The sequence below is a fragment of the Ambystoma mexicanum genome, chromosome 4p, assembly GCF_040938575.1.
Source record: "Ambystoma mexicanum isolate Mex_15411 chromosome 4p, UKY_AmexF1_1, whole genome shotgun sequence".
Classification (NCBI taxonomy): Eukaryota; Metazoa; Chordata; class Amphibia; order Caudata; family Ambystomatidae; genus Ambystoma; species Ambystoma mexicanum.
In genome coordinates this window covers 536,309,844-536,330,073 of record NC_090927.1, presented here as the reverse complement: position 1 = coordinate 536,330,073, position 20,230 = coordinate 536,309,844, and the positions used below count along the sequence as shown (strand labels likewise).

At 44.1% G+C, this 20,230-nt stretch overlaps 1 protein-coding gene across 13 annotated transcripts in view; it reads right to left on the bottom strand.

Annotated features, from left to right (window-relative positions):
- Positions 1-1,476: 1,476 nt before the first annotated feature.
- The window catches only part of FBXO25 (F-box protein 25), a 989,471-nt gene continuing 970,717 nt past the window's right edge, over positions 1,477-20,230 (bottom strand). For all 13 annotated transcript variants that reach the window (XM_069606066.1, XM_069606074.1, XM_069606068.1 and 10 more), the window contains one exon: positions 1,477-2,038. In XM_069606066.1, the coding sequence (XP_069462167.1) occupies positions 1,949-2,038 (90 nt within the window). In that variant the 3' untranslated portion in view covers positions 1,477-1,948. The remainder of the gene's footprint in view (positions 2,039-20,230) is intronic.

Here is a 20,230-nt window from a genome sequence, read left to right as displayed (position 1 = left end):
CCTTAAAGAAACCCAGTAGCCATAGCCTTCGGCCAAGCCCATTACCACCCACCTTACTGTAGCTGTAAAATTCTCATTTTTTAAACTCTCTTGTTTAAAAACATTCCTCCCCTATCCCCCCATCACCCCAGGTTATCGGTACTACAGAAAACCGCAGTTATCCGTAACCGCACACAAATAATCATGGTTATCTGTCAAAAGTGTGCTAAATCCCAAACTCTTCCCTGGCTTCCTCACCAAGTGCCCCCCTTCCTTGTACAATTTTCCCCCAGTCCCCTTGACTTCTTTTCCCCTCCCTATCCCTCTCCCATTCCCCCAACACTTGTCTCGTCTGATGCACTTTCATTCCCGATCTAGTTTTCTATCCTAACCGCGGTTATGCAAAAACATTCAATCTCTGAACTTGGTCCTAAAAGTGCATTTTAGTGGGGCTCGTGACAAACTGTTGACATCCAGCAAGTCAAACGTGATTAGCCTCGCTCAGCCCCTCTGCTGTAAAAAGCACCAAGGGCGATATAAAGGTTTCAAGGAGCAGGGGGCACCCCTTTCTCTATACAATATTTTAAATACTTCTGGATGTATTTACCACAGACCAATCAGAAAATGTAATTCAACGTGTTGTGCCCAAGTTGTTTCTTATTTTGTCCAAATCTGCCCCGCGGTTTTCGTGCTACAGCTGTTCAAAAACTGCAAATTTTCTCTATGGGAAAATGAATGGGCTTCAAACTGTGAAGTTTTGTTTTTGTAATAATTTTTTCATTTTACGTTTTGTTACACCAATATGCAGTTTTGTGGGGTGTCCTTGACAAACTCTTGTTTCTGAAAAGCCTGTCAGCTTCTCTGCTGCAAAGCAGCTTGGGAGATATAGCTATTATTTTTGGAAACAGGTGCACGCCCTTCCCGTCATATTTTGTAATAATTGTGGACGGAATTATCTCAGTCCTGCCCCCTCTGCCCCTGGAAATCGAGTCAACGCTTTGTGCCCAAGTTGTTTCATACCTGGTCCAAATCTGTTCAGCGGTTTTGGCTGTGTGCAGGAGCAACATTTTGAACTTTTTCTCTATGGTAATGAATGGGGACTATGCCGAAACAGCGTATTTTTACTTTCTTAATAACTTTTTTTTTTACGGATGTTTCCCAAAAGGTCCAGTCCAAAATGGGCGAATGGGGGGAGGGGGAGACCTGTGACAAACCTTTAATTTCAAAATGTCAGCTAAATCCATCATGCAAGTCAAAGGTTATTAGCAATTCATTTTTTAAGTTTCCTATGTATCTCAATACTCAACTTAACTATAGTGTGGCGACTGCCACACTATAATATACACATAAATGCATTTGTTAAAACGCCATTACCTCCCATGCAGCGAAATTGAACTGGGCAAAGGGAATGTGAACATACACTGCTTTTGTGGTCCACAGTCATTATGGCTGCTGTCACAGAAACGAATCGACAATCAGATGCTCACCATGCTCTAATTCAGATTTAATAATTTATTTATATGCATATGTCTGAAAAAGTATATTTCTTTCTTTTTAAAAGGTTCGGTAGATTATACACATATTATTTATTTTGCATACGCATGTACCACATCAGCATGAAAACAAAAACAGAATACATGCATACACATGTGGAAAATACCCATTATTGCCAGGATCAAATATTTAATCACCCGTAATGGTAAAGGTCTGCAACAAACATTTAAATGTATAGATGCCGCTACATTGAAGTTTTGGTGGTCTTGTCTAAATTGAATCAATGCAATATTTCGTTTGCAGAGGTCCATTGAACATCTTCCTCTTCGTATTCTGTAATACACTACTCGGCTTTTAGTTATTTGAAATTCCTGTTTTTAAAGATATTGCACATCATGTTAATGTTTAATGCCATATCCAATAACATTGTGTACCCCCCAGTACCACAAATAGCACAATAAATCCATAACTGCAATTAAAACTTGAATAGGTCAATGAAATGCTGAGGAGAAACTGGCATGAAGCTGCTCCCTGGATCATTAGCAGTGCAGGGGTGACCTGAATCCTGCAAAAACAAAAACATGTTACAGAGAAAAAAAAAATAATAAACCTTCTTACACAGTAGGCGATGGAACATGCATATATTAAATTGTAATATACAGCTAAGCTTAGAACAGTTCACATTTTTGTTTGCTTACAATTTTTGAATTTCTGCCTGAGAACTGAATTTGAGGCAGAAAAAAAGACTAATAAGCCAATACTATATGGTGATAAACAACAATGAAAGAAATATATAGTTAGTATTTGGTAAGGATTTCTTTCTGAAATTACAAACATAAGTATTACACTTATTTGGAAAATTGCAAAGGTATTTTCAAGTTGTTTTTGTGCCGCGCATTCATGTGGTTGAGTGTCCAAACAGTTTGGTTTAGTTTAGTTCATTGTTTGCTTGTTAGGCGCTTATACAGTAAACACATTCTGTTTTAAAGTGCCCACAGGGCAACAGGGAGGGACATGGGAATTGCAATACAATTAAATAAACAAAAAATACAGTGAGGGAAAGGGGAGACTGAACCTACTATGCCTTGTGAGGATTCAGAATGTGCAAGTGCAGCAAAGGAAGAGGGCAGTGGGGTAGGTGCTGGGGTGTTCGTGCTCGAGGGTGTGCAACAGATTAAGTGCAAGGAATAAGTACTAAGGGGCCAGCCGTGTTGGGTGCAGAAGTGCAAGTCTTCAGTGTGTAGGGTGTGCCGAGGCAAGTGCTATAGGTAGACAGAAGCTGGGGAGATTGGGTGTGGGTGTTCAAGAGCCCCATGGATGCATAAGGGTCCAAGACACCAATCACAGCGACAGAGATTAGCAGAAAAGGGAAGAAGGGAAGGAGGAGGAAAAGAGTAAAGTCTTGTGGTGCTTTTGGAACTAAAGAAGGTCCTACTCAAGACGCCGGGGGAAGCTGTTCCATAGGAGGGATCCAGCTGATAAAGTTGTGAATTGGGACTCTAGGATTGAGAATGAGTGGTGAAAAAAGTTCCAGTATGGGGTTCAGGACATCAAGAACAGATTTTCTTAGTTAGTGCCTCATTGGATGTAATAATTTGTGAAGGGGCTTGAAACAATGTTGTCTGCTTTGGTGTTGATATTGAAGTATTTGGAAGAATTATATATTTCTCATATATCTGAAAAGGAACTTGTATACTTTTAATATTCGAGAACTGGAAATGTGGGACTCATAGTTAAGGCGGGATAGCTTCCAGCACCTGCCAAATTTCAGGGGTTTGGTGGCATTAAATCAGCACATTAACATCACTGCAACTAATGTTTATTCATTGAATTTCAGGGGTTTTGTTATGCTATACCTCCCACCACCTGTAATTTGGCCTTTTTCCCCGATAAAGGTTATGACATCAGTTGTGTTAACAATATCTATTCTTGAGCTTACGCAACATCAGGTTTATCAAGTATTTAATTTCTTTTGTGTCCACTACCTAAGAAGGGATTAGTAATGGTGTACTGTGATGAAGAAGAGCAAGGTGCGGGACTATGGCAAAGAAGGGTGACGTAGGTTAGTTGGGAACTAGGAGGAGGAAGAATGAGGTGCACTAGTTGGCGACTGTGATGAGGAAGAGTGAGGTCATTCTTGTGAGGGATAAAATGAGGAAGAGTGGTTTGATGGCAGTCGGGTACTGTCACAAGGAAGAGTGAGTTGGTGGTAATGAGATACTGTGATGAGGAAGAGTGACATGCTGGTAGCTGGGTACTGTGACAAGGAAGAGTGAGATGATGTTAGTAGGGGACTTTGACGAGGAAGAGTGAGCTGGTGATATTGAGGGACTGATGAGGAAGAGCGAGGTGGTGGACTGTGATGAGGAAGAGTGAGTTGGTGGTTGTGGGGTACTATGACGAAGAAGAGTGACGCAGTGGTAGTGTGGGACTGATGAGAGTGAGGTGGTGGAAGTGTGGTACTGTGATGAAGAACAGTGAGGTGGTCATAGTGCAGTACTCTGATTACGAAGTGTTATGTGGTCATAGTGTGGGACGTATGAGAAAGAATGAGGTGGTGTTAGTGGTGTACTGTGATGAGGAAGAGGGAGATAGCAGTAGTGGAGTACTGTGAAAAAGAAGAGTCAGGTGGAGTTATTGGGGGATTGATGAGGAAGAGGGATATGGGGGTACATAGGTAAGATTACTATTCACTACTGGGATGAGGAAGATGCATATAGGACTACAGGTAGGATTACTAACTAGGTACTGGGATGAAGAAGAGGGAGAGATCTTCCCTGCTGACGTCGGGCGTGAAACAAGATCTTCCCTACTAAGTCACTTGAAAAGCTTGTCCATTCAAAACAAAGGATATAGTAAACCAGCATCAGCTTCTTCCAGTCATTTGGTACACACTTTTTATCGAACTAATTAAGCATTTTAACACATTTAACATCCCAAAAACGCTAATAGCCCCTAATACACCCCCCCTCCCACACATTTTAAGTTAAATTAGCAAGTAACCCCTGTAATTTATTTTATGTTAAAAAAACAAGATTGCTTCTTAAATCAACTTCAAATACTCCTTTCCCCTAACTAGCAATTACAGTTATTGCCACATCTCAATATATAATAATGTTGAAGTATTTACTCTTTTTTGCTGTCTGTGGCGATTCCCGAACTCAGAAAAAGGCTTGCAAACAAATAAACAAAACTACACTATCACTAAGCATCAAACCATCACAAATCATCCTTGCATGCCCTGCCCAAATGCTCCGTGGCCTCAAAGCTGCCCTACTTACTCCCCTACTTAAATAATTTGAGTGTACTTTTCAAAATCGATTTTAAAACTTAATCAGGTAATGGCAGTCTTCAGAAATGAAAAATCTTGCCACTAGCAATGCATCATGGGAAATATGACAAACTGTTTGGATACAGGGGCACTCTGCTCTACGCCAAAAAAAATAAAACATGACTGGACGGATCTACGCTAAACTAACAAATGATTTTCATTGACTGCTTTGTGCCAGACTCGTTTCTTTTTTGACACAAATCCGTTCAATGGTTTGGGCGGTGCAATTGAGGAAAAATTTGACATTTCCCCTAATGAAAAATGAATGGGAAAATGAAAAACACCCTTTTTTGAACCGTAACACGGATTTGCACATCATTTCCCTATTCTTGGGGTCCCGGGCCCCAGATTAGGAGAGTCAAATATCATACTGATCCATCCTATGACTCAGTTATAAGCCATAGAATTTTCACATTTCCTATGCATGATCAGTTTCACCTTATCTATAATATATGACAAACATTAAATACCTGTAATCATTTTTCTGATGCTTTTATCTGTTTAGATTCAGATGCTTTGCATATGCCGACATCTAGTGGTTGATGAAGAGTATGACAAGATTTATTTTCGATTTTAAAAAGGGACGTTGACGAGGGTGTGTTTGTAATAATATCCCGAGAAAAAGTACATGACAGACTGACTACCCCTCTCTAATGGTCCTGTGAAGACACAGGTTTAGATACAGAGAGACTGCTTACTTACTATGCAGACTAAGCACCTTGTGGGAAAATAATTATTTCAACTAAATGCAATGTAGCATGTGTTTTCCTATGTCATGCATATCGTGAATAATTAATATGCTAGAAGAACATTCAAATTGTAGAACCCCGTGTTTGTAAAACGTATGAGTGGAATGAAAGGTATGACTGTTTAACGTAGAAGTCAATAATGTGTTTTAATTATGTTTTTATGAACTAACATTAAAGTGATTTATGATTTTGCTACATTGCATTTAGTTGAAATAATTATTTTCCCACAAGGTGCTTAGTCTGCATAATAAGTAAGCAGTCTCTCTGTATCTAAACCTGTGTCTTCACAGGATCATTAGAGGGGGTAGTCAGTCTGTCATGTACTTTTTCTCTTTGTAGACTCTCACTTCCATCAGACTTGACCCCGCCCCCGATAACAAAAAATTAGGGAGTACCCACTTATATAGCTTGTAATAATATCCCTACAGTGACATGTACTATACCCATGATCCTAAGTCCTCAGACTGTCTTTCTTGTATCACCTTAGGTTGCATGAACTGTACCGTGAAATATGAATGTGAAGAAGTGTGCAGGCGTGGACCTTTAGCTCTGCCCATTTACCCAAATTAGGCCCACCTCTAGAATTAGTAAGTGTGCCTTTTGTCCACAAAACTTTATTGTACAAATGGCCGGGAGGGGGCTTAGATGAAATCTAACAGTCACACTAACCCTGGTCTCCCTGAACCACACCAAGAACACATATTATATACAGTTTTCTACAGTTAATACACTCCCCAGATACTGTTACAAAGGCATCCCCAAACATGATTGGTTTCCCTGTGCAGAGAAATCTAAAACCCACACAGTTCATTGGACACAGACATTATAACACAATCCGCTACAAACTTATAAATACAAAGTTTACATTTTCAACACACCCCTTCCCAAAAACCTCTCCATATTTGGTGGCAGCCTTGCCTCTTAGTTACACGATAACAGAATTCCTATTAATGACACACACGGACCTGCCCTAAAAATACCTAAGCACATGAAGATGAGAGAAAGACACGTAGATTCCCTTTTGACCTATTCGTGTTTGCTAACCGCATTGCTCAAACCAATCCAGATTCTGATTTTTTTAACGTCTGACCACATGAGTTCCACCCACTCTCTGACTTCACAATCGCTCTCCTGAAATCTATTACTACTGATCTTCGTAAGTGTCCTGGCAGAAGCCTCCTGTTCTAAATAGCACTGCAAGTTCACAAGATGACTATCCCTTACAACAATGAGCTCTCCTGTTTACCAGAGATCATATCTTCCCTTCACCCTCCAGCACTTGAGCCATCTGCAAACTGCCTGCAACCACCCCCTTGACCAACTTACTAAACCGGTTACCTGAGTGCTGACGGGCCATTGCCATGATTGCGAAAACACACCTCTAATTAATCCACAATACGGAGACCCATGATACACAAAGCAACACCTCATGTATTTCATATCTTTTACTACATTCGAAAAATACTTCCCATACGGGTATACCATTGTGTGTGCATTTTATACCTATTATGATCTCCTCTTATGACTGCAGTTCATACAGCTAAACTCCACGTGCACATATTGATCGCCTGCTTCACCTAAGTGGGGAGGGGCCCTCTGTGTGTCAATGTTTCATCGTTATGTTTCTGTGCGCATGCAAATCTACAAATGTATCACCTCTAGACATCCGAAAGTAACCTAAATGTAACACTTATCCCATTTAACATAAATAATGCAATATTTGTAGCAATTTGTGAAAATGACCGAAATGACGACGACATGTCCACCCCCTAGTTAGTGTTATGGCACGCAGAGTTCAAACTTTTCCAGTTTCCAGTGTTGAAAACCCTAACATTAAATATGCTGTCTATGGTACCTTCTACTCCCAATGAGTGGAGGATGTGTGGGCACATGTGAATCTAAGCAGATACAAGCATCCGAAAGACGATTACAGGTATGTAAGGTTTGTCTTCTGGGGCTTGTGGATCTGCTTAGAATCGCATGCTTTGCACAGACTAGCAAATAGTACTGGGTGAATCGGTGGGTTGATAGATGGAACCGAGGCAAATAAATGTTTCCATACTGCCAGTCCCACCAATGAGTCATTTCTTGCTTGTAGGTCAACACAATAATTCTGTGTGAAAGTGTACACTGAACTCCATGTGGTTGTCCTGCAGATAGCCTCTAGAGGCACATTTGCGATGAAGGCTAATGTAGCACCTGTACTACGTGCTTAGTGTACTCTAGGTGTGGATGTCAGCGGGCCTCATTACAATTTTGCCAGTCCGGTAACAACGGTACCAGTAAGCTTGCCGGTACCGTTGTTACCAGACTGGCAAACTACGAGTTCTGCTCGCAGAGCCTTCCTGTCTGCCAGGACTGACCTGCCGGGCGGACCGGCACCCGCAAGCAGATTATGTCGGATGCACCGGCACCATTCAATGGGAATGGGGATTCATTATTACTGGCACCCGGCAATGGGGAAATACAGGGTCCGCCAGGGCCGTAATGGCTCTGCATTTCCCCATTGCCAAGTGCTGGAATAATTTGCAAGTTCAGCGGCAGCCGGCCGGTTTTACCAGCAAGGCTACCGCCGAACTTGTAATAAGGCCCATTGTCTTTTTTGATAACGAGTAACGCTGCTGTATCCATTTTACTATCCATCTAGCAGTGGTAGCCTTTGAGACAGGATCCCCTTCTCTCCTGGCCACTAGGGACACAAAGAACTGGGCTGTTTTTCTGAGTGGTTTTGTTTTTTTGAGTTAGCACTTGACCAATCTCCGAACATCTAGTGTATGGAGTGCTTTTATACCAGAGTTTTGTTGGTCTTGAAAGAGAGCTGGCAGTTCAATGGATTGGTTGACATGGAATGTAGAAATGTACTTTCTTGAGAAGCGCGCATGCGTTCTTAAGACCACCTTTTTATGTATTGTGACAAAAGGTTTCTGTCACAGACAATGCCTGAAGCTCACTTAGCCTTCTAATAGAAGTGATGCTATACAGCCTTTTAAGTGAGGTCTTCGAGACTTGCTTTATGCATAGTTCAAAAAGAGGGCCCAGGAGTTTGCTTAAAACAATATTTAAATCCCAGGCAGGTAGTGGGTTTGCAACAGGAGGGTAAAGCCTTTTAATCTCCCTCCAGGAAGGCTTTCACGACTGGAACCTTCCAGCAAGAAACCTTGTTTTGTGATGTTGTATATGCAGACATTGCTGCTAAATGGACTGTCAGTGAATTAAAGACCAGACCGAAGTCTAACAAGTCTTGTAGATAGTGCACTATATGCGAGGGAGAACAGTCAATTGGATTGCCATTTGATTTTTTTACTCCCTGCCACAAATCCTTTCCATGTGTTAATGGAGCAATGTCTAATGTTTGGTTAAGGTGTTCGTTCAATATTTCCATGCATTTTTTCCAGCAAATTAAAGTGTCCAAACAAGGACTTCAGGTGCTAAGCTGCTAAATTGGTTGCGAGAGGTTTTGAGGATGTAGGCTTAACACTTGTTTCTGTGATATGTAAGGGCATGCAAGCTTTATTAGTGGGCAAATGGAAATTTTGAGCAGATGAGAATACCATGTTTGGCGTGCCCACATTGGAGCAATTAGGATAATTGTTAAATGCTCCTGGTGCATTTTGCGGATTAGTTTGTTCAAGAATGGTATTGGAGGAAAAGCATATGCAAATACCCCTGACCAACTGATCAACAGTTTGTTCCCCTTGGACCCTTTCTGTGGGACCATGAAGGCGTAACTTAGGCATTTTGCATTTTCCTTTGTGGCAAACAGGTATATGTTTGGTTGCCCTCAACATGTGAAAACATAGTCTACAATGTCCGAATATAACTGCCACGTTTTTTCTGAGGGTTGATTTGTGTCTCTGCTGGGCAGTTGTGTTCCCCTTCAACATGTTGAGACTGGAGGTATATTCCTCTTTGGAGGCTCCATTCCATTTCCAAATTGTCTGTACTAGTGTGGTGTGACGAATCTGGGCAATTCGTCCCTTCTCCCCAGGGCTGAGCCACCCCCTTTGATGCAAGGCATTGGAGCACGCTCAGCCAAACCCTCCATAGGGGTTTGGGCAAGCCGAAACTCATTGGGAGTAACTCCCAGGATAGGATGAGAGCCCCGATAAAATCTGTACTCTCCACCTGTATTGGAACCACCAAAGTCAGAGAGGCGATAGGACCTTTTTTCACTGCCAACCCCTCCTCATAATCAATCACTACTAATCAGAGGCACGTTATCGCTTGTAATTTGTTAAAACCTGTTGGTTTGACTAACTCCACTGTTGACTTGACTTCTGTTTTGGATTGACCAAATAGTGACATTTCTTCAATCTCTTTGACTTCAAGTAAGGCTGCACTCTTTTTCTTTATCCCACCTCCTGTTATTACTACCACATCCTTCATGTTCATCTATTCCCCTCACCAAACTTCTCAACTCCTCCTCCTCCTCCTCCCCCTTAGGACGTCTTTCCATCAGAGGCTCTCTGATTCAAAGTTCCTCTTGGTTTTAAAATCTGACATAAAGGGGGTGTGTTGCTGTTCTTTGACTGTGGAGTTCAGGCAGAGTCAGGTCACTGTAAACCTAGCCAACCCCATGCAGGTGTTTTATAGGTTTGGCCTTTTCGCCAGTGGAAGCCTCCATAACAGAGCAAGAGGCCTGCTGCATTCATCGCGTATGCCGCCTACCGTTTTGATAGTCGATCTTTAAGCGTCGTCGGTCTGAAGAGCTTACACGCTCTACATTTGGCCTCTTGGTGGTGTCTTGGAAGACAGTGGTTTCAGACATTGTGTGTAACCTTCCAGGAAAACTTACGTTTACATGTGGGGCAACATTTAAAAAGATTTCTCCATGGTTAACGCTGGTGAAAAGTAAGACAATATATATTTTGGGGGAAATATATGGAGACATTCTGCTTTAATGTGTAAAGTGTTTTTCTCCCTACTGTGCAGGCCGAAGCCTGTAGAGTTGTAGGCCATTGTGCGCCGATCTATCAGAGCCCTCGAAAGCCAGGAAGTTGTTGTCGAAAGCCAGCAGCTACCATCGAGTGCTCTCGGCAAAGAAGGCAACATGAAGTATTATTAAGCTATATACTAATCACTAACTCAAATTGCTCGATCACGAGCAACAAACTGCGATCAGCCCGATGGCGTAAAAAAACAGTCTGAGGACCTTGACGCGTGACGGATCATGGGTACAGTACAAGTCATAGAAGGGATAGTGTTACAAGCACGCTCTGTCCGTTTTCAAAATCGAAAATAATTCATGTAATACCCTGTATCAACCACTAGATGTCAGCCTATGCAAAGCATGTGATTCTAAGAAGATCCGCAAGCCCTATGGAAGACCTGGCCAGCTGGGATCTACAAGAGATCTCACGGTTAGGATGCATAGCAGCACGGAAAATGATGAGTCTACTGAGAAACTTATATGTCATTCGACCATTGCCAATCAAGAATCCGTCCTGCGTGGGAGGCGTGGCCAACTACCGAACGATGCAGGCGTGAGTCTCTCAGGCTCCCGTGGCCGCCCAAAGTATCCTCTTTAATATCCTGCTAATCCCTGGTGAATGAAGCAATATTTACACCCTCTGACGGAGCAGAATATGGAGACTCACTAGGCGCGGAATCTATCCTGAAGTTCTGACCCTCAGTGAGTAATTTGAGGAGGGAGATCGGCTCAGATAGTGCGCCATCTCTCCTGCAAGATGGCCGCGGCTTGCAGCCTGGGAGAAGGGAAGACAAACAGCGACACTGTGAGAGCGTGATGTGAGGACCTGAGTAACTGGTCGCTGTTCTCCAGATCAACACGCGGACACCATGAGTGCTGAATGCACCGGCGAAGACCTGCGAGGGTGATCACTGGGCAGCGCCGCTGTACAGCAGCTCCCTCCTGGAGGTGAGGGGATCTCTGTGGAGGAGCCAGGGTCCGGAGACTCCCGCTGCCAGGCACTGGCCGAATCATCGAGCCGTGACAAGCAGGTGTGTGGACTCTTGTATGGACCCAACTGGCCCTGTTTAAGACGAGACTGCTTCTCGGCTGAGTTCGCCCCCCCTTTTCCCGTACACGACTGTGGAGGCAGGCGACGGTGAGCCTGATCGGCGAACTACAGCATGGCCACCACTTTATCTCCACAAAACACGGGTGGATCGCAGAGGCTGGTAGAAGTTGGATTGCAGTCTTTTCATTGATTTTCAAGGGAGAGATCTGGAAGAAGGGAGGGCAGGGAAAACGGTTTGTCAAGAGGTCAATGGAGGAAAGGGAGGCACAACTTCAAGGTCCAGGCATCAGATGTGTTCATCTAGTCAGAGAAAAACAGGACCAGCCTCCCCCACCACTGTAAAGTGGACAAAGTCAAAATTTCTGCATTCTTTGATCCGTAGTGGAGGAGAGGATGGTGGAGGTCTTGCACCTAGACTTTGAAGGGGCAAAAAACATGTGCTACTATTTATTTGAAGGTGTTTGATCCCCACCATTGCCCAATGAGCAAATGAGATTAAGGAACAAAATGAATTTCCCCTGTCAAAAAGAGTGAAAAGCAACATGACTATCAGCCTTATAGATGTGGCTGTGGTCTTGGCCACTTTGCATTTTTCGGGCAATTGATCCACTTTGGGCAGGCAAATAATTGGCTCTATCAAAAGGTAAGTCAAAACATTTTTCTATAACCTCATGTCCAAACACAATGTCCGCAAGGTGTAAAGGTGAGCGGTTGTTTGCTACCATTACTCCTGCTTCCCACCACGTGTCTTTCTCCACCTGCACCAGGCTAGTTTAGTCAAAGAGCTGGCCCGAGCGGTAAAGCCTGTGTAAGGGCGGGCAGGTGTTTGCTGCCACAGGGTGTTCACAGAAGCAGGATCATTCTCTCATTTTTGCCGAAGCCTATGTAGTTGGCCTGTAACTGAACACAGAGTTGGAAGTGGTGAGGGTGAAGCTCAAGATCTGAGATTACTGAAATATATGGTGAGAATTCAGATTTTCAACACATTTGTTAAACAAAGTCATAATTCTATTAAAGACACAGAGGCTAAGGATTATGCTTCTCTTATACTTTACTTAACTCGAGCAGCATAACAACATCATCATTTGAACAATAAAGTGAGAAAACTACATGTTCCATGAAAAACAAGTCTTTAGTAGTTCTCTTGTTATTCGTCCTTAAACACGTGACCGTATTCCACCAATAGTCCCTTATCACATACATAAATCTATCCATCATCTTAAAAACCTCCTCTTTCTTTTGCTGGTCTTCCATTTTGCGTCCCAACCGGTAAACGCTTAACCTTTATCAAACCTCACAATGACTATCATGTTCCCGTCTGCTTGTTATCTCCTATGGAACCTGAAAATAAAGAACATTTTAGATCTCTGGTCTCCTGGAGCGGGTAATTGTGTTGCATGACAGAAATACATCATATAATTGCATCATAAATTATAACATGATGTTATACATGTTTACAATTAAAAAGGTGGGATAATCCTCCACCTCCATGCCTTTAATAGAATGACGACTTTCATTAACAAATGTGTTGAAAATCTGAATTCTATGTCAAGACCCAGAGGCTCGGATTATGCTCGATTAAAGGTTACTTATCACCAACATTGTTACCTTTTTGACTGGTTTGAAGTAAAAAGTCTTGATGTGGACTCATTCGCCCAATCTGTTGCCTTCAGTATATCTTCCAGTTGGGTGACCACACTAAAAGTCTTGGACGCCATTGTTTCACTCACCGAGTGAGCACCATAACACGTAATGACAATGCCTGCCTGACTCATAACCCAGCTCATCCACCTTGCTATAGTGGCTGACGCCACTGCCCCGAAAGGTCTCCTCAGAGCAATGAGCAACTGAGACACCCCTGTGAGCTGTAGGTCTCTTGTCCGGTTTATATATGCTTGTAAACACTGCACCAGACATAACCCGTGAATTATGCATAATCTATTTTTCTCAGATTCGTTTTAGTTCTCCTAGATATATTCAACCCTGTGGGTGTAAATGTTTTCTTATCGACTTCTAATGCCCTTACATCAGATACTTGCTTGTATGACAGTAAACATAATAGCATTGTCACCTTAGCTGATAACTCCTTCCTGGATAGCTCATCGTTGTCCGGCCATGTTGTGAACAGCTTTAATATCTGTTTCAAGCGAATATATGGGGCTTATCATTTGAAGTTGCTCGGGCAGGCGACTCCTTACAATCCCGGTTAATTGCCCAAATAAATCATTGTTTCATTCACTGGATTGCACCAATTGTCGCGGTCACTGGATTTGGACGGGTATTAAGCCCGAACCGTCCACAAATAACTGCAGGAATAAAGGTGACTCCAGGACTCAGCGTCAGTGGAAATGTATTCGATTGTTTATACCATTGGTGCAGCCGACGCGTTTGAATCCAGAACAACAGGACCATTGATTTTTTGGGGATCTATCTCATTTAATAACTACCGGACAACAGTCACATGGACTTTATCATTCCAATATCGGCCCTGATTTGATAAAAGCTAAGGCGAGCCGAGACACGTGTAATGATTAAGCAGAGTGCTAATTTTTCTAAGGAACAAGTTACTTACCTGTAATTGTTGTTCTCCAGCATGGGTCTGGCATGGATTCACATGCTCATGAATATTCCCCGTCGTCAGGCCGGGAATCCTCGGTAAAGAAAAAATCAGTATCAGTTTCGTTTCTGATCTGTCTTTCTTAGCAGTAACTAATCACTGATCCCTGGGTCATACTGCCCCCAGCCAATGACTGCCCTCTGCCTAAGCCCTTCCCCTGGCAGCCATCCTCAGATTTGGTAGCACGTGAAGTGGTAGTATGACCAAGTGAAGAGCCGTAGAGGGGAAGGAGGGAGGGTTCGCATGTGAATCCATGCCAGACCCATGTTGGAGAACAACAGTTACAGGTAAGTAACTTGTTCCTTCTCCAGCATGGGGTCTGGCATGGATTCACATGCTCATGAATATTCCCCGTCGTAAGGCCTGGAATCCTCGGTAAAGAAAAAATCAGTATCAGTTTCGTTTCTGATCTGTCTTTCTTAGTAGTAACCAATCACTAATCTCTGGGTCATACTGCCCCCAGCCAATGACTGCCCTCTACCTAAACCCCTCAGCCATCCTCAGATTTTTACCGCAAGTTCAAGTGTTGGGAGTCCTCGTGTTTTAGCTCTCGAGCTTTTACTGCGTTTTCACGCTTTTTCAGGAGAATTTTCTCATTTTTTCGGTTAAGCGAGCCTCAAGCTCCACCGTTTATACTTCCGATAACGGGGACCCGTTTCGGAATTCTTCTACGCCCCTCAAGGGTGAAGTTTTCGTCCAGTTACGCTTCTTGGAAGATTCCGGAAGATCTGTGGCCTACCTCAAAGGACATGGCCCAGGACAAGGGTAGCTCGACGCCCGGATCCAAGCTGTTCAGGAGCTGCCCAGGATGCGGATTGCAAAATGTTTTCAAGGAGGACGAGCATTCGAGATGTCTCTACTGCCTTCATGAGGACAAGATGCACGTGGAGAAGGACTGTGCGTTCTGCAAGAACCTGTCGGAACGGACCAAGCAAGATCGTCGTTCCTGCCTTGCCGCCTAGCTGGAGAAGGGCACAGCAGGTGAGAAGGCGAAGAAAAAGTCTGGAGAACTTTTGATTGTGCAATAAAACAATCAAATACATTTCCACTGGCACGGAGTCCTGGAGTCACCTTTATTTCTGCAACTTTAATACTCTATCTACATCCCATAACTGGTCGTATTTTACCATGGGAAGTCTAATCAGTCTGACACCTTTCAGTAGTCTGCATATCACTGGGTGTTCCTCCACTGCTCGTCCAAACTGTATATGCCGCAATGAAATCGGTGAGTGGGCAGAGTTAATGGCCCTGTATGCCCAGCCCTGTGCTGCCATCTGCACCAACAAATTGCTACAATCACTACATCTGTTCTAGCTGGATGAATGTTCCTCTCCATACACCAGCTATGCCATTTCGGTTACCGGAGTCCAGGATTCCTCAATGATGAGTTGAGCCTCGCTCAATAGTCCCGGCCTAGCCCAGGCTCCCATGAGATTGCCCACGAAATGAGTTTGAGGCTGCCTGATCCCACTAGAGGATGGTTCCCGAATGATCGTTCTGATCATCGGCAGTGCAATCGTGTTGTCATACACCATTTCCAGCAGGTCTGGGAACCATGCCTGGACTTCCGTGCCAGCGTCACCAGAATTATAGATACCCGTTGCCTCCTCACCTCTGCCAGAGTTCTCGCTATCATTGAGAACGGCGGGAAGGAGTTTTCCAAATTTGGGCCCTATAATTGTAGAAATGCATTCGTCGCCTCTGCCTCAGGGTCTGGACTCCAGCTGCAAACTCAGGCATTTGTCTGTTCAGTCTTGATGCAAATGGGTCCCTCTGAAATGGGCTCCACCTCAACCACAGTCTTTGGAACACTGTCTTATCCAGCTTTTAATCCCGGGCATCTCTTAGGAACCTGGAGTTCCATTTCGCTACTTTGTTCAGACTGCCCGGCAGGTATTCTGCCATCACCGATTTACTTCTCTTATCCTATCTTATCTTAACAATATTTATAAAGTGCATCGGTCGCCCAAAGGCATCATGGTGCTATAACTGCATAAATGTACGAACAGACTAGACAAAGCAGAGTGCTACAAAATAAAAGTCTCCAGGGCCCACCGGATGGGAAACTAGGCCTCACTGGCACGTAGGCAGGGAGGGAGAGAATTCCATGCCCTGGCCGCAGTCACTGAGAAAGCATAGCCTCCAACCCGAGAGAGAATGATCCTAGGAGGCTGAATAGTCTTAGAGGATTGGGAGCATAACGGTCGACGGGGAGTGTATGGGCAAAACTTTGCTTGGAGGTATTCTGCCCCTGTGTCATAGAAGGCTCTGTGAACCAAGCACACAGACTTGAACCTAATGTGCTGATCAACTGGGAACCAGTGGAGTCTACTGACAAGCGATGTCATATATGCATCGTACAGGGGCTGGGGGGGTTTGTGGGGGTGGCGGGGGTGGCAGAGCACCGCTCTTATTGCCATATTCTGCAGCAAATGCAGACGGTGGAACAAATATTGCGGAAGAGCTAGATACAGCGCATTGCAGTAATTAATACCACTGGAGCATCTCATTTTGATGGAATATAAGGAAGGACCTTCTGTAGAGTCTTCAGTTTGAGGTGTCCCTTTTGACAGGTAGACAACACCTTTTCGGCCATAGATAAAGAAGCAGTGAACTTAACATCTGGTTCTTTGACCAACGAGACAGGTAGAGGAAAGGGGCCTAGGGTGTCAGGCCAGAACTCTGGGGTCCAGAACATAGAAGGGGTGTCAGTGTCAACTCAGTTTTCTCACCGTTTCCTAATTTGAGCCAGTTCCTGGCCCTCCAGTCGCCCACTGCCTTCAGGCAACTCCTCAACTGACCAGCCGTCTCTGGCTGAGCTAGATCAAGTCGCACAATAATTTGCATATCGTCGGGGTAGGAGTAGCACTGGAAGCCTCTCTGGAGGCATAAGTGCCAGAATTCCTTCACTAGATCTGCTAGCATCTTGGATCTTGTGCTGCCTAACCTGTTTATGTACCTCTCTGCGAAAACGTTGTCCATCTTGAGGAGAATGCAACATTGAGATTTCCCCTGTGTCCAACATTTCACAGCGAACGAGCACGCCAGAAGCTCTCAGCAGTTGATATGTAGATCCAATTCTTTCGCCAGCCATCTCCCTCCGGTCATCAGATTTCCGCACCGGGCTCCCCAGCCTGATCTGCTGGCATCGGATTCTATTATCGGGTCCAGGGATGAGACAAATATTGGCATCCCGTTCCATGCATTCATATGCTGTAGCCACCACTCCATCTCCTCTCTGACCTCCCGAGACACCTCCTGAGACAGAGGTACTTTTTGTTCGTAAGACGGGCCCCTCCTGAGATGTTGTGTTTTTAACCTCTGTAGAGCTCTGTAATGGAGCAGGCCTGGGAGAATTGCCTGTATCGATGACTGTAATCGTCCCACTAGCCTGGCTATCTCTCGGATCTATATATTTTCTCTTGCTAAAGCACTCTGGATCTCCTTTTTGATGTTGTTCACCTTGTGAGTCGTTGGACTCAGTGTAGCCCCCCCGAGGGGTGTTTACCAAGAATTCCAGAAACTACATGGACTGTTTTGGTTTCAATATTGACTTTTCCCAGTTTACCAGGAAACCCAGCCATCCTAGCAGCTCCAGGGTAGTGTCCAGCTGTCGCTTGATTGTCTCTCTGTCTTGACACATCATGCAAATGTCATCTACATAGATAATCCTACGTACCCCCTGTTCTCTTAGATACGTCACTATTGGTTTCATCAATTTTGTGAAACACCATGGGTCTGACACTAGTCTGAAGGGCAAACATGTGAATTCCCATATGTGCCCCATCCATCTGAATCTTAGAAATGTTCTCTGTTCTGCAGTCATCGGAACCGTCACGTATGCCTCCCTGAGAACTATCCTTACTAGCCAATCGTCTTGCTGCAGTAGGTCTCTCAGGAGGTGAATACAGCACAAAGCTGTTCAGTTCTCTTAAATGTATAACTTGTCTCAGCGTGTGCTTTCCTTTCACCAAAAACATATTGCTCACAAAGCTTTCTATTGGATCTGAAACCTGTTTTATGGCCGGTTTCTGCACCAAGGCCTTCATTTCTCTGTCTAGTAGTTCTCGGTCTGCTGTGTCCTGTAAAAACTCGTTTGGCCATCTTGTTTGCTTTGGGTATGAGTGAAAATCAATCCGAAACCCTTGAACTGTATTTATGTGCCAGGTGTCTGATGATAAATCACGGCCGTGTTCTACGCATAGCGCCAGTTTCCTGCCTTCTGTGGGCACTCTATCACACAGGATCTCAGACTCACTGTTCTCACCAGAGTTCGGCTGTTGCTGGCATTCTGGTTGCCTCCAGCTTCTTCCTCCCCCTCTTGCCCTCAATAGGAAGAAAGGGTTGGGTTTTTGCTCATCTTGCCTCCAGTGACTTCTGTCTTGCCTCCAGTGACTTCTGTCGTTGAAGGACCTGTGGTGTGCATACCGGCTGGCCCCTTCCTCGGCCAACCCGTCCATAAATGTGTTTTCCTAACACCCTTCTTAGGGATGCTTGCGCCTTGTCAATGGCTGTATGTATGTTTGTTTATTTTATTTATATCGCGCACCTGACCCGGAGGTAATTGGGCGCTAGAGGATAGTAATGGTTACATGGCATAGTATAGACAGGTATATGCATGAATACAGTTTGAGCATACAAGGAAGAGTTGCAAAGGTACATATATACATTTTAAACATTACACATATTATACATAGGTCATAGCAGTAGTATAGACACATACTAGTTGTACAGAGCACCTAGCGGTTAGTGGTATTTGGAGCAGTTATTTTATGTTTTGTTGAGTAATCCATGTGATAACATGGCTTCTGAATTTGTTAAAGGTTTGAATAGTCTGAATATTCTGAGGGAGAGTGTTCCAAAGCTGGGCGGCTAATACCGGGAAGCTAGAACCTCCGGCTCTTTTTAGATTATATATGGGCACTGCCAGAGATGGTATGTTGGATGATCTAGTGATTCTGTTGGATACCTTCCATGTGAACTTGTCTGAGATAGGGGGGGGCTTGGTAGTTAAGCGCTTTGTGAGTGAGGCAGATAGTTTTTAGGACAATTTTGTCATGTATAGAGAGCCACCTATAGTGCTTTCTAGTTTCTGATATGTGCTCTCTTTTGGGAATATTCAACGCTGCTCTGAGTGCGTTGTTTTGCATGATCTGGAGTTTATTTAAGATGGTTTTGTTCGCTCCTAGATAAAGGCTGTTGCAATAATCCAATTTGGATTGTATGGACGCTCTCGCCAGCGTAAGGCAGCTGGTGGGGGATAGTACAGGTCTACAGGCTCTGATCAACTTGCCTGTGTAGGCTGTGGCAGAGGAGGTCATGTTAATCTGCTTAGTTAGATTAGACTGGGCATCGAGGTAGAAACCTAAAGTTTTTACATGTTTGGCAATGGGTATACTGTTCCCATCGATGAGGATATTTGTGTAGCGAGGGTTTAGTTTGAGAAGGTTGTTAGATGATCCGACTAGGAGTAATTCTGTCTTATCATCCAGGCAGAGTCCATGTGTGGCCATCCATGCCTGAATGATTATATAGACTTCGTTAATCTGCGCAATGTCTATATCATAGGTTCCTGAGAGGGGTAGGAGTATCTGCATGTCATACGCATAATTTGTGTAGGTGACACCCAGACGGTCCAGTTGGTCAAATAGTGGCTTTGTAAAAATGTTGTACAAAGTGGGCGAGACGCAGGATCCTTGAGGGACTCCGCAGGTGATGGGGATGGGGTCAGCAGCTGCTGAAGGTGAGAACACGTGCATAGTTCTGTTAGCGAGGAAAGATTGGATCCAGGCAACTGCAGAACTGGAGAAATGGGCCGCTGAGGATAGGTGGTTACGAAGTATGGAGTGATCCACCAGATCAAAAGCCGCAGAGAGGTCGAGTAGAAGTAGGATGGCCATCTTTCCTTTGTCTTTTAATTCATCGAACTGGCTTTTGAGGTCGACAAGTGCGGTTTCTGTTCCATGCTGGGGTCTGAAGCCAGATTGACGGGTACCGAGTAATTTGTGAGCTTCAAGATAGTCTTGTATTTGCAAGTAAGCTATTCTGTCCAAAATTTTCAGTAGAAAGGGGACTGTCG